Source organism: Trichechus manatus, unplaced genomic scaffold (assembly GCF_000243295.1).
Source record: "Trichechus manatus latirostris isolate Lorelei unplaced genomic scaffold, TriManLat1.0 scaffold00021, whole genome shotgun sequence".
NCBI classification, from domain to species: Eukaryota; Metazoa; Chordata; class Mammalia; order Sirenia; family Trichechidae; genus Trichechus; species Trichechus manatus.
In genome coordinates, this window is record NW_004443957.1 from 23,589,196 (window position 1) to 23,604,270 (window position 15,075).

At 36.8% G+C, this 15,075-nt stretch overlaps 1 protein-coding gene across 1 annotated transcript in view; it reads left to right on the forward strand.

Annotated features, from left to right (window-relative positions):
- Positions 1-15,075, forward strand: part of HMCN1 (hemicentin 1) — a 545,341-nt gene that overhangs the window by 403,186 nt on the left and 127,080 nt on the right. The window contains exons 49-53 of the mRNA XM_004372917.2: positions 3,533-3,724; positions 6,600-6,773; positions 8,339-8,452; positions 9,251-9,396; positions 13,589-13,739. Of these exons, the coding sequence (XP_004372974.1) occupies positions 3,533-3,724; positions 6,600-6,773; positions 8,339-8,452; positions 9,251-9,396; positions 13,589-13,739 (777 nt within the window). The remainder of the gene's footprint in view (positions 1-3,532; positions 3,725-6,599; positions 6,774-8,338; positions 8,453-9,250; positions 9,397-13,588; positions 13,740-15,075) is intronic.

Genomic DNA, 15,075 nt, shown 5'->3' on the forward strand with positions numbered 1-15,075 from the left:
ATGCCAGTAATGACAAACTGAAGAGGAACGGCATTGCCTTCATCGTCAAAAAAAAACATTTCAAGATCTATCCTGAAGTACAACACTGTCAGTGATAGGATAATATCCATATGCCTACAAGGATGACCAGTTAATACTATTGTTCATATTTATGTACCAAACACTAAGGCCAGAGATGAAATAATTGAAGATTTTTACCAACTTCTGCAGTCTAAAATTGATCAAACATGCAGTCAAGATACATTGATAATTACTGGTGATTGGAATACAAAAGTTGGAAACAAAGAAAAGGGATTGGTGATTGGAAAATATAGCTTTGGTGATAGAAACAACACTGGAAATTGCATGATAGAATTTTGCAAGACCAACGACCTCATCACCGCAAATACCTTTGTTCAACAACATGAATAGCGACTATACACCTCACCAAACCTCACCAGATGGAATACACAGGAATCAAATCTACTACATCTGTGGAAAGAGACAATGGAAAAGCTCAAAATCATCAGTCACAACAAGGCCAGGGGCCAATTGCAGAACAGACGATCAATTGTTCGTATGCAAATTCAAGTAGAAGCTAAAGAAAAGTAGAACCGGTCTGCAGGAGCCAAAGTATGATCTTGAGTATATCCCACCTGAATTTAGAAACCATCTCAAGAATAGATTTGATACATTGAACACTAATGACCTAAGACCAGATGAGTTGTGGAATAACATCAAGGACATCATACATGAAGAAAACAAGAGGTCATTAAAAAGACAAGAAAGAAAGAAAAGATCAAAATGGATGTCAGAAGAGACTCTGAAACTTGCTCTTGAACATAGGTAGCTAAAGGAAATGGAAGGAACAATGAAGTAAGAGAACTGAACAGAAGATTTCAAGGAGCAGATCGAGAAGACGAAGTAAAATATTATAAAGAAATATATAAAGACCTGGCGTTAGAAACCCAAAAGGGAAGAACACACATGGCATTTCTCAAGCTGAACTAACTGAAGAAAAAATTCAAGGCTCGAGCGGCAGTATTGAAGGAGTCTATGGGCAAAATATTGAATGATGCAAGAAGCATCAGAAGCAGATGGAGGGAATACACAGATTCACTATACAAAAAAGAATTAGTCGACTTTCAACCATTTCAGGAGGTAGCATATGATCAAGAGCCAATGGTACTGAAGGAAGAAGTCCAAGCTGCGCTGGAGGCATTGGCGAAAGACAAGGCTTCCGGAATGACAGAATACCAACTGAGATGTTTCAACAAATGGATGCAGCACTGGAGGTGCTCACTTGTCTATGCCAAGAAATTTGGAAGACAGCTACCTAGCCAACCTACTGGAAGAGATCCATATTTATGCCCATTCCAAAGAAAGGTGATCCAACAGAATGCAGAACTTATGGAACAATATCACTAATATCACACACAAGTAAAATTTTGCTGAAGTTCATTCAAAAGTGGTTTTAGCAGCACATCGACAGGGAACTGCCAGAAATTCAATCCAGATTCTTAAGAGGACATGGAATGAGGGCTATCATTGCTAATATCTTGGCTAAAAGCAGAGAATACCAGAAAGATGTCTACCTGTGTTTTATTAACTATGCAAAGGCATTTGACTGTGTGGATCATAACAAATTATGGATAACATTGAGAAGAATGGGAATTCCAGAACACTTAATCATGCTCATGTGGAACCTGTATGTAGACCAAAAGGCAGTCGTTTGAACAGAGCAAGAGGATACTGCATGGTTTAAAATCAAGAAAGCTATGCATCAGGGTTATATCCTTTCACCATACTTATTCAATCTATATGCAGAGCAAATAATTGGAGAAGCTGGACTATATGAAGAAGAATGTGGCCTCAGGATTGGTGGAAGACTCATTAACAACCTGCAACATGCAGATGACACAACCTTGCTTGCTGAAAGCAAAGAGGACTTGTTGCACTTACTGATGAAGATCAAAGAGTACAGCCTTCAGTATGGATTACACCTCAATATAAAGAAAACAAAAATCCTCACAACTGGACCAATAAACAACATCATGATAAACAGAGAAAAATTGATGCTCTCAAGGAGATCATTTTACTTGGATCCACAATCAAAGTCCATGGAAGCAATAGTCGGGAAATCAAACAATGTACTGCATTGGGCAAATCTGCTGCAAGAGACATCTTTAAAGTGTTCAAAAGCAAAGATGTCACTTTGAGGACTAAGCTGTGCCTGACCCAAGCTATGCTATTTTCAATTGCCTCATATGTGTGAGAAAGCTGGACAATGAATAAGGAAGACCGAAGAAGAATTGAAGCCTTTGAATTATGGTGTTGGCGAAGAATAGTGAAAACACTGCGGACTGCCAGAAGAATGAACAAGTCTGTCTTGGAAGAAATACAGCCAGAGTGCTCCTTGGAAGCAAGGATGGCAAGACTTCGTCTCACATACTTTGGACATGTTATCAGAAGGGACCAGTCCCTGGAGAAGGACATCGTGCTTGGTAAAGCAGAGGGTCAGCAAAAAAGAGGAAGACCCTCAATGAGATGGATTGACACAGTGGCTGCAACAGTAGGCTCACGCATAACAACAATTGTGAGGATGGCACAGGACTGGGCAGTGTTTCATTCTGCTGTACATAGTGTCACTGTGAGTTGGAACTGACTCGACAGCACCTAACAACAACATTTTGTTTCTCAACCATAATCTCTTGCCCCCGGTGGCTGTGGATTTTTCATTTGCCTTATAGTGTTTTTGAGCAATGCTTGACGCTTGTCAGCCTGGAGTTAATTCTGAGTTAGGTGAAACAGAGACAAGAGCCTTGCTTCAGTCCTTCACGTAGCCTCTTGACAGGTAAGATCAGACAAAAAACAATTTGTAAATAAGACCCGCTGTACACCCTCTGGAGCCAGGGGCCATGGTACCACACTGGGAACACACGCTGCAGTCTTCAACACTGCTGCTAAACTGGAGAGGGAGGTGGGTCACGTGAAAGTAAACATGCCACAAAGCTTTTCTACCTTTTGAAGTTGCCTTTTTCTTGGTTCAGCATTCCACTGATTTCTCTAAGCCTTTGACTGTTTTCCATAGTTCTGATAAAGGTGATTTTGACAATTTCCGCTTGTTTTTTTGATGTTTCTATGGAGAGACTAGAACCTGAAGCTGCTCACCGCCATTTTGTTGACATCAGTCCCTTTCCATTAAAAAACAAAAGTACCATTACTATAAAATATTTAATTATAATAGTCCAAGGTATGGTAAAATTTAGTTAAGTATAAAACCTAATGTAGACTCTTTTAACTCTTAGTCAAAAAATAATCCATATTCGATAGTCATTAGTAATATATATATACTTATAAAAACTGTAGCATAATCATTATTATTATAAAATAGGCTGTGTTTGCAAATTTATTTTTTTAAAATGAGTGTTACTGTATTATTTTAGAAGTAGGATATTTCAAAAACGCAAATAAGTGAAAATGCCCTCTTTCATTGTTTATAAATTGTAAACGTTAATTATTAGCCAATTCTCAGAAATTCATTTTTTTACAGGGAGTCCAGTACCAGAAATAAGCTGGCACAAAGATGGGCAGCTCCTCCAAGAAGATGAGAGCTACCACGTTATGTCTGGTGGCCGTTTTCTTCAAATCACCAATGCCCAAGTATTACACACTGGTAGATATACATGTTTGGCTTCTAACACAGCTGGTGACAAGAGCAAAAGTTTCAGTCTTATTGTGTTTGGTAGGTATAAGCTTTGCTACAAAATCTTGAAGAATCACACATGACTATAGCCTAAGTTTTCTTCTTTTCTTTCTCTGTGTACTTACTGTTTCTGCTATTGCATTTCATTACAAAAGAAGGACCAGCATTGTGTACATTTGCTACTTTTCTTTCATTTGCTAATTATTTCACTCATGAATTCATTCATTACATATGGAATACTTACTATGCTCCAGGCACTGTGTTTTGTGCTAGGGGCACAAGATAGACATAGAATACACAGTAGTAAAAGGTTAAAGGAGTGCTAATCAAGGAGAAGCAGGTAAACAATGAATGGGGCTCAACCTGAGATTTTGTATCCTTCCTTGTAGTGCTCTGCTGTTTTTGGTAGTTGTCCATATTATAGCATTTGTGGAATCCAGGAGTGGTGAAATAACTAAGTATATTGATACATTTAGCTCCTGCATAATCAAAGTTATGATTGCAGTTAAAATAGATTCTTCATTGCAGTTCATGTTTTGAAATTTAAAATGTGCCACCAAAATGTAACTTATTTGATTACTAATCTGAAAATACTTTTCATTCTACTAAAATCAGCTATCCTATTTCTGACTACCCATTATTTTTTGTAGTTATTGACTAGACTATATGGAAGTACACAGATGTTTCCCTGCCTAGAAACCTCCCATACAGAGCATAGCCATTGGGTAATTTATAGTCTGAGAAGATATATATATATATATATATATATATATATATATATATATATATATATGCAAGAAATGTTAAATCATAGTATTAGATAATATGTAAATAAGTGCCAAATTAATAGTATATATAGATAATAATTGTATAAGGCTATAAACTACTCAAGAGCAGAACCCCTATTTGTCTTGTATGGAATATAGTCCTAGCACCTACCTACTACACAGTACTGCATAACAGAATATATGGATAGATACGAATGAGAGTTCATGAGCCAGTTTCTTCCAAAGATGTCTATGATACCTAGTCAATGTATGAAAAGCAAATGCCCAGCCCTGGTTTGCCTCTCCTTTCCTCTTCTGAAATTCATTGCTTCCCTTGGAGCTTTAAGTTTCCTCCTGCCACATTCCTCCCACCACTGACTCATCTCTAGATACTGACCCATCTCCAAATCATCACTTCTCCTGTGCTCTCTGGAAACCTGATTCAAAACAACTCCAACTCCTTTGTAATGGAAATCCAGCTCTTCCTAGAGACATCAGTTCCCCAGGGACACTCTTCAGTTGAGACCACTCATTCTTTATTCCCAGGAATCCCAAGTCATGCCATCTGACTACACTCCCTACCATCCTCTGTGGTTATTTACCTACTTCCTTGCCACTCTCTGTCTTTCATTGAAGACTTAAGAATCTAAATAAAAGTCTTCTTTTCTACCAATTTCATAAAGTTAAAGATATTCAAGTGCGAGCTTTTACAACTGCCAGTCTACCCAGCCATAAACTGAATGCCTTTACCCTTCTTTTTCCCAGGGATGAGGCATCCTTCTTGTTCACAGTTACTGCTTGCAATCATGCCCTTGAGCCTGTCTCTCTACCTTTTCTGATATGTTGTCATTTCCACTGCCTGCCTTACCTGTAGCCTTACCTTCTACTGTCTCCATCACGTAGTATTGTAAGCATTCCCTGCCCCACTGAAAGATGACTTTGGCCTACACCGTTCTTGACACTGCTCTGGCAAAGACTACCCTACTTATAGATCCAAGGACTACTTTTTAAGTCCTTATCTTAATGTTTTTGACACTACTGATCATTTTCTGCTTGACTGTGCTCTTTTCCTGTTGTCCGTGCACACCTTTGATTGCTCATTTTCTCTTTCCTTTATGGACTTTTAGTTGATCCAGCAATTAAACATTGCATCTCCAAGTATTTTGTTCTTATTCCACCGCTCATTTCACTTTATATGTTCTCTCCAAATAATAAGTGTCATTCCCATGGGTTTAATTATCATTTTCTATAGATTGGTAACTTTTAAAATCCAGATCTTTCTCCCAAGGTTGAGAGTCCTATATACAATTGCTTGTTGGACATTTCGCCCTGAAATTCTCACAGACACTTAAAATTTAAGATATTCAGAATTCAACAAACCATTTTCTCCTTCTAAATGAGTAAATCTTCTGATATTTTCTACTTCTGTTGCTCCACTGCTGGTTAACTAGATTTCCAAGCCAAAAAGAAAAAAGAGGCTGGAAGTTATTGTTGACTTCTCTGTCTCCCTTAGTCTTCTTACTCTTCAAATTCTATCATCAAGTCCTGCCAATTGACTTCCCAAATATTTCTGTAATTACTTCCTCCTCTTTGTGCTTCCTTCAGAGTTCTACTCCAGTCCCTCATTATTTCTTGTGAAACAAATGTACCCATCTCTAACTGATACTCTTCCAATTTGACCCTTTCAAATCCTTCCTTTATCTATTCCATTTGCCTCTCACTATTTACTTCTCCTCTGCTCCAGTACCCTCCTTCTTACTAGTCTCCCTCCTTTCACTTGCTAACTACCACTAATCCTTTAAGGCTCACTTTGAATGTCTCCTGTAAGAGGCCTTCTCTGATGAGAGTTCTCACAGCCTATATCTCGATAGAATTGAATGTCATGTCTCCATACTCCCTGAACCAAAATTCCCATGATTGACTTTACAGCATCATGTTACGAGTCCTTGTTTTTGTGGCTATATCCTCCATTACCGTATAAGTTTTTTGAGGGATCTCACTGTTTTGTGTAGAATAAGAACAAAAATCAATTGTTTTCCTGTATCTGTGAGAATAGAATCGCAGGAATAGGTACAATGAAAGTTTAGAAATGCACAAATGGAAATTTCTAAATACTTTTCTTTAACCACTTTTTAAATCTGTTTTAGTATCTCCTACAATTGCTGGTGTAGAAAATGATGGCAGCCCTGAAGAAGTCACTGTTATTCTTAACAACCCCACTTCTTTGGTCTGTGAAGCTTATTCATATCCTCCAGCAATCATCACCTGGTTTAAAGATGGAGCTCCTTTAGAATCTAACCAAAATATTAGAATTCTTCCAGGTAATCAGCTTACTTCAGATTCTTAAGGTGTATTTCTCCATCCATTATTATAGAAAAGCAGAAACACTGGCTATTTTTTTTTACAAAAGTGCCTATGCTGTTGGTTGTATAATGTTTTATCAATATAAATTTTTAGTTGTTCGTATGTATCTTGTAATCTAAGGCACCTAAAATTACTATCTAAATAAAATGGCACCTTAATTACCTTCTAATTTATTTATTTATTTTTATTTACCTAAATGAAAACAAATAAATAAAAACCCATTGCCGTCCAGTTGATTCCGAATCATTGTGACCCTTTAGGACAGAGTAGAGCTGCCTTATAGGGTTCCCAAGGCTGTGAATCTTTATGGAAGCAGACTGCCACATCTTTTCTCCTGCAGAGCAGAGTGGCTGGTGGGTTCAAATCGCCAACCTTTAGTTCTGCAGCTGAGCGTTTAACCACTGCACCACCAATGCACCATATTTTGTGTAAATAATGCACGTATTCTATGTTTGTTTAGCAAAACGTAATTAATTGCTAAAATATATTAAAATGTAGAATGACAAAAAGGGTAGAAGTTTATTTTTTGTTGAATTGGACCTTAAAGGAGAGTTACTATTTAGATAAAGAGAGTTTATTTATTCCTCCTTAAGACCTGACACCATGGAAATAGAAAAAATTAAAAAGTATGATCACTGGCTTTAAGAAACACAGTCTTATGTGAGGAGAGATAATATGTGTGAAAAGTTAATTAGCAACACAAATCTGTGAATATTCGTGCGACATGAATAATCATGGAGTGAGATAAATGAGAGTAGGGACATATTTTATAAGAATTCAGAATAAGGAATTGTCACCATGGGCTCAAGTGATCAGGAACAACTTTGTTGCAGAGTCAGAATTTAAACCAGACTTTAAAGACAGTTATAGAATTGAGCTGGTTGTATTTAAGTTAGCAAAGATTTCAGATCCAGCAGGGGCACTAGTATGGGAAAAGTACAAAGTAAGAATGGCCTAGCCATATGTAAGGAGTAATAACCCCTCACCCCCCAATTGAGTGGGGACATTGTGTGTGGGGGCAGGGGGTGTTAGGAGATAGGGTCAGAAGGTTGTGAGTCATGTTGTAAATGTGTGGATTAAAGAACTTTGACTTCATACTTCAGTCAATTGGGAACCATGGAAGATTTCTGAGAAAGAAACTAGCATAGTAAAAACTGTTTTAGCAAGATTAATCTCTACTAATCAGACAGTAGATGAGAGGAGGGAGAGGATTAAGGCAGAGGACCTGTTTATGAAGACCGTGAAGTAAGGGTCTTGGCTAAAGCAGTGTATAGAGGCATGGGAAGGACAGAATGGGCATGAGAGTCATTACCACGGAAGAGCACAGAGGACTTAGTGACCGTCATCACGTGCCATGCGGTTCCCATCTGTATTGTAGTTTGTCTCATGTCAAACGTCTATCACAGAATTGGCTCATATAAAAAGAAATATGCTAATAACAAGAACTAAAACTGTGGTAATTTGTGCATACACTGCTGCTACTGTGATTTCAGAGATGCTTTGCTGTTCCATGGTTTTTCAGGAGGCAGGACTCTGCAGATCCTAAATGCACAGGAGGACAATGCTGGAAGATACTCTTGTGTAGCTACTAATGAGGCTGGGGAAATGATAAAGCACTATGAAGTAAAGGTCTACAGTAAGTTCTGAAAGAGCACTGTTTTCATATATCTTCACCAATTGTTCTCACTTTTTCAATCCTGTTTTTGATTATAGGTTCATAATTATTTGTACTCATCATTAAAGATGGTTGTTTATGCAGCCTGCTTCGTTAAGGATGGAAGTTGAATTAAACATTGTGCCCATGACCTCAATTGCTTAAAGATGTGAGAAGTCCACTCAGTTTGCTCACTAACCTCTTGTTGAAGAACTTGTCATTGGCACTTGCTTAAGTTTTTCTATTTTTGCTTCTGAATTACCCTCTGGGCTGACTTATAGTTTCTTCAGGCACAAAACAGTGTTTAAAAGTATATGCTCTAGACAGCAGTACCAAGGTGACTATTCCAATGTGAATCAACCTATAAACAAAAGGTAAAGCTCATACTACCATTAATAGGTCCTATGTTTCAAGATTTTTTCCCCCTTGTAAAGAAAGAGTATCCTTCTGATTGTTTTTTGTTCTTTGACTCAGTCTCTTTGATGACCAATAGTAGGCACTTTATGGGTCATGCTAGATTGTGTCTGTGGACTTGGAAAAAATATAACTGCACCGTGAAGGGCTTCATCCTCATCGGCAGTATTATTTTCCTTCACATTTTGTATCTGAACGCTGCTGTTTTATAAGATGCTAACTTAGGGCCTCCTTCATGTAAGGGGAGCATAGGAAATGCTTCTATTATTTCCTTATTTTCTTATGTGATTCTCAGCACGATTTCCGTGGTATTCCACTTAATTAAAAGAACCAGTGTTTAACCTTTTAATCTTCATTTTTATGCAGTTCCACCCGTAATCAATAAAGGCGACCTCTTGGGGCCAGGTCTTTCCCCTAAAGAAGTGAAGATAAAAGTAAACAACACCTTGACATTGGAATGTGAAGCTTATGCAATTCCCTCTGCCTCTCTCAGCTGGTACAAGGATGGACAGGCCAGTCCCAATTTTTTTTTCTTTTGCTGATGGTTTCTTAAAGACTAAAATGATCAATTACAAAAAAAAAAAAAAAAAAAGAAAGACATAGTGAGTCCGAGAATTACTGTGGTCTTTAAAATTAGCACAATCTCTTGCAGATTGACTCTAGAACTGTAAAAAATCCCTAACCATGCTCAGCAATTTTAGTATTATTCCATCACTGGGAAGTTTGCAGGATTGTTTCTGTGTATTAGCAGTTGTCTACGATAATCTGGCCACCTTCCCACTGGAGAAGTTAGGGGACGGTGTCTCTGTTCTATGGTTTTATCAGATAAGTAAGTAAATTTTGTAGGTAAGAAACACAAAGTCAGTGCTAAACCGCATTAGAATGATAGGCATAGCATGGGTATTCATAAGTTTATTCAGAACTGTCTTTAAACATCTTTAACTCTTTTATTAAAATAGGTAATATTTTTAATATCCCAAGATGAAGAAAAAAAGCCAAAAGAGATGATTATGTGTCCATTATAATTAACTGGGAGAACTAAGAAACTTCAAATACAAGGGAGACCCTTCACAGTTCTATGGCCTGACTTTCAGACCACACACCCTTATTTCTCATTCCACCAGTTTTCTTCCATGTATGTTTTAAAGATATACATTGTAGTTTTTCAGGCAAAAAGAGATTTTTTTTTTTAACTGCTGTTAACACTGTGCTTACTACAGATGTGAAATAGCTAAGCTGTTGTTTGTCCTGTTTTACACATAATCAACCAAATGGTCAGTTAAATTCCAGTTGTAGAATTTCAGGTCTTAGTCATGATTTGAGATGCAGGAAAGATACAGCTGCATTTTTTTCAGATCCCAGATGGATTTTGCAATATTGGCAGCTAGAAAAAAAAAAAAAACTCTTATAAAATAAGCAAGTTTCATCTGGAAGCCATTGCCAAAGGAAAAATATGGAACTCCCACTATGTTCTGTTTACAGTTTCTTTTCTGACTACAGGCACACTTCATAGTACAATATCAGTTCTATATGAGTTTACTTGAAAACAGATAATTTCTTTCTCCTTTCAATCATACTATCATTTTATTTTTAATTTTCTCTAAAGCTATTTCATTCCTTGTAGTTGCTACATGGAGCCCTGGTGGCGCAGTGGTTAGGTGTTCGGCTGCTAACAAAAAGGTTGGCAGTTCAAATCCACCAGTTGCTCCTTGGAAATCCTATGGGGCAGTTGTACTCTGTCCTTTAGGGTCGCTATGAGTCAGAACCATCTTGACGGCAATGGGTTTGGTTTTTTTTTTTCAGTTGTTGTATGCACATATAAACACAAACACATACACATAAAGACTGGATAAAGACTGAAATTACAGTTTCAAATTCATACTCTAGAATTGATCTAATAAAGATGCTTTAGTTAAACAGTTAAATTTTTCTGGGTTTGGATTGGTCCTCTAGAATGTGTACAAAGAAATTTTGATTTTTGTTTATTTTTCATATCCCTTCTTCCGTTATTTCACTCTCGATAAGCAACATTACTTGAGCAAAGCAGAGAAAAACCTCCAAATATATTGGCAGCATTGGCCATAAAAAGTTTGATAGAATCTTTCAGTTTTATTTATTCATGCTCTGAAATTTTTCTTTTGGCACAGAAAATTTAAATTATGATATATTTTAAATTAATATAATAATAATAATGATCCATTCAGTCCCAAAGTGTTATTGAGCACGTACTATTTACCAGACACTGTTTTAGGTCCTGGGATACAGCCATGAAGGAAATAGAAAAAAAAAATCCCTGCCCAGATAGAGTTTGCATTCTGGCTGGGGGAGACAAAAATTAAACAAACAAACCAGTAAAACATATCATATGTCAGAAGGTGCAAGTATGAAGGAGAAAATTCAATCAGAGAGGATAAAACCAAAACCCATTACCACTGAGTCAATTCTGGCTATTAGCAACCCTATAGGACAGAATAGAACTGCCCCCTAGGGTTTCCAAGGAGCGGCTGGTGGATTCGAACTGCAAACATTTTGGTTAGCAGCTGAGCTCTTAACCACTGTGCCACCAGTTGTCCTTTATTATGAGTATAATGGGAAGCCACTGAAAAATTTTGAACATAAGAGTGACATGATCTAAGATTTAAAAGGATTACATTGGCTTCTATGTTGGAGGGCAAAATTAGAGTAGGTCCAGATATGAAGCTATTGTAATGGTCCAGGAAAGAGATGTTGGTTGCTTCCACCAAGGTGGTAGCAGGATTTGATGAATTTAGATGTGAAATGTGAGGGGAAGAGATGAGTCGAAGATGAGCCCAAGATTTTGGATGCGATCACTAGGAAAGTGAGGTTAGATAGAAAGACAAGATATTCAAGAATTAAGCTTTGGAGTACTGCTACATTTAAAGGTTGGAGATTAGGGAGTGTCCTGGCCCTAAGGACAAGGAGAAAAAAAAAGTATTTCAAAGTTAGAGACAAGCTAAAATGTGTCAAATGCCACTGATAGGTCAGGTTAAGACAGATTGACCAAAAAATTTAGCAAAATGGACTTCATTTGTGATCTTGACAAAGTCATTTTGGGGAAGTACAGAAGGTGACAGATGCAGATTCAAGAAAAGTTGAAGGAAAGAAATTCAGCACAGAAAGTGTATAAAACTCATTTGGCTGTAAAAGGGAGTAAAAAATTATGGTTGATAACTGGAGGTGAACTGCAGTCAAGAGAGTTTTCATTGTATAAAACCAAAAAACCTGTTGCCGTCAAGTTGATTCTGAATCGTAGCTACCCTATAAGACAGAGTAGAACTGCCCCATAGGATTTCCAAGGAGCGGCTGGTGGATTCGAACTGCTGACCTTTATATCATTTTCTACATAGATAGAAATGGTCCAGTGGAAAAAAATAAATTGATGATAATACAGATAAGAGAGGAGACAATGCTGGAGGGATGTCTTTGAGTAGACCAGAGGATGATCAGAAAGGGCAAAGAACTTTAACTGGGGTTAGCGTTTTGCCAGGGGAATACAATAAAGGGAAAGGGGGTAAAGGTGTGAATTTTTAAACATGGATGATTATAATGATTGGGGTCTCTCTGGGTTAGGAGGGAATAGAGGCCATGAGGAGTATGAGAAGCTGTGAAAAGGTTGCAAATTTCACGGTTTGGGGTTGTCTCACAGAGTCAAAAAATTGTTGGAAGTTGGGACTCTAGAAATAGTGAGATAGTTAGGAGGTGGTGGTCAGAGAGTGAGAGCTTGAAATTGAGATTATGAATACTGGTAATAATAAGATCTAGAGTATGAGTCTCATATTGGGTGACTGAGAAAGGGGGGAGGGACAAGAACATAAGAGAGGAAGTCAAGAGGCTGAGCACACACAACATTGGAAGGACTGTCTGTGGGTATTGAAATCACCAAGAATTAGAAAAAAAAAGCATCATTAGAAGGAATGACAATGAGTCAGAGCGAAAATCTTCAAGGAATGAAGGAGAATTTAGTGTAAGTGGAAATGAACTATTCTAAGTGTAGGTTGTTGTTGTGTGCTGTCGAGTCAATTCTGACTTATAGTGACCCTACAGGACAGAGTGGAACTGCCTGCCCCATAGGGTTTGCAAGGAGCAGCTAGTGGATTCAAACCGCTGACCTTTTGGTTAGCAGCCCAGTTCTTAACCACTGCACCACCAGGGCTCCAAAGAAGTGTAGGTTATATTATCAATAAAACATCATACTGTAACTATCTGCAGGTTAAAATTTTTCATTTATGAGGTAAAGATGTTTATGAATGAGCATGGTTGGTTTTTCAATGAAATCAAATTATGTTAATACCCTCAATTTTTCATAAAAATTTCCAATATTTTCTACACAATCATCATAAAAGGCATTTTTTTTTAATTCAATATTGGATCAACTGAAAATATTTTTCCTACATAGATAAATGTATAACACTCCTAAGAATGTATTTTTTATCATAGAAAATGTATAAATACACCACTGTAAGTACTTGGCACAAATATAAAATTTATCAGGTACAGATTTTCAATAAATAAAAATATGATTACTCCAAAACAATTGGTTTAATCAAATTAAATTATTGTCTTGAATATTTTACATTTAATTTTATTTGTACGTTTTTAAAGAGTCATAAAAAGTATCAGCTGCATGGTCTCTTAGAGGATTTATTAGAGTGTGTATGCTAACATTATTATCATTAATCACAGCCCCTTAAATCAGATGATCATGTTAACATTGCTGCAAATGGGCACACACTTCAAATAAAAGAGGCTCAAATATCAGACACTGGCCGATATACTTGTGTAGCATCTAACATTGCAGGTGAAGATGAAGTGGATTTTGATGTCAGTATACAAGGTAATACTAACATGTTTATTGTAAATAAGTTTTAAGTTCTGTCGAAGCCATGGAAAGAGATTTGAGTTGGCTTATTTTAAATAGTTTTTTTTTTTTTTCTGTTGAAAATAATACAAATTCTTTACTGGAAATTTGGGCTCAAGAAATTAACAATGAAGAAAATCATCCCATCATTCAGGATTAACCTTTTCTTTTTTTTTAACTCATTCTAATGTGTTTCGTTTTGATATTTTCAAATGTATACTTAGTTTTAAAAGATTGGGATCACATAATACTTGCTTCTTGGTTACATTAGCTTTCCCCTAACAATATATCAGGAAGATTTTTTTTCTTACCGTTGAGCATAGAAGGCAGGAAAACCATAAAAGATTTAGAGTAGTCAGACTTGGAATTAAATGATGATTTAAGCTCTTAAAAAGGTATGTGTTTTGGACAAGTTACCTAAATATCTTTAGACTCAGTTTCCTCACTTTTAAAATAATGCTTTGTAGAATTCAGGTGAATACTAAATGATAGAAAGTATGTAAAGCTCTTAGCAAATGCTTAGGATATAAAGCCTGCTATTATTTCTGTAAATATTTTTATTGTTGAGTTCAGTATTCAAAATTATATTTAATAATTATTCCTATTTCATCAGTTGAATATCTATATATTTATTTAACCAGAAGCCATTGTTGAATGTCTGGGTTGTTTCCAAGTTTTCACTACTTATTAATAATGCTTCACTATTAACTGTAAACTTCATTATTAACTATAAACATCTTTATACATAAAACTTTTGCACATCTTTGTTTTTCCCAGAGTTAAAAATTTTACTTCTAATTGCTTTTTAAAAAATTTATTGTGGTAAAATACATAAAAAAATACCATTTTAACTATGTTTAAGTGTATATTTCAGTGGCATTAATTCCATTTGCAATGTTGTGCAGCCATCACTACCATCTTTTTCCAAAACTTTTTCATTACTCCAGACAGAAACTATGTATTCATTAAGTAGTAACTCTCTTTTACACACAATCCCAGCCCCTGTTGTTGTTAGGTGCCGTCGAGTCGGTTCCGACTCATAGCGACCCGAAGAACAACAGAACGGAACACTGCCCGGTCCTGCACCGTCCTCACAGTCGTTGTTATACTTGAGCTCATTGTTGCAGCCACTCTATCAATCCATCTTGCTGAGGGTCTTCCTCTTTTTCGCTGACCCTGTATGTACTTTAGCAAGCATGATGTCCTTCTCCAGGGACTGATCCCTCCTGACAACATGTCCAAAGTATGTAAGACGTAGTCTTGCCATCCTTGCTTCTAAGGGGCATTCTGGTTGTACTTCTTCCAAGACAGA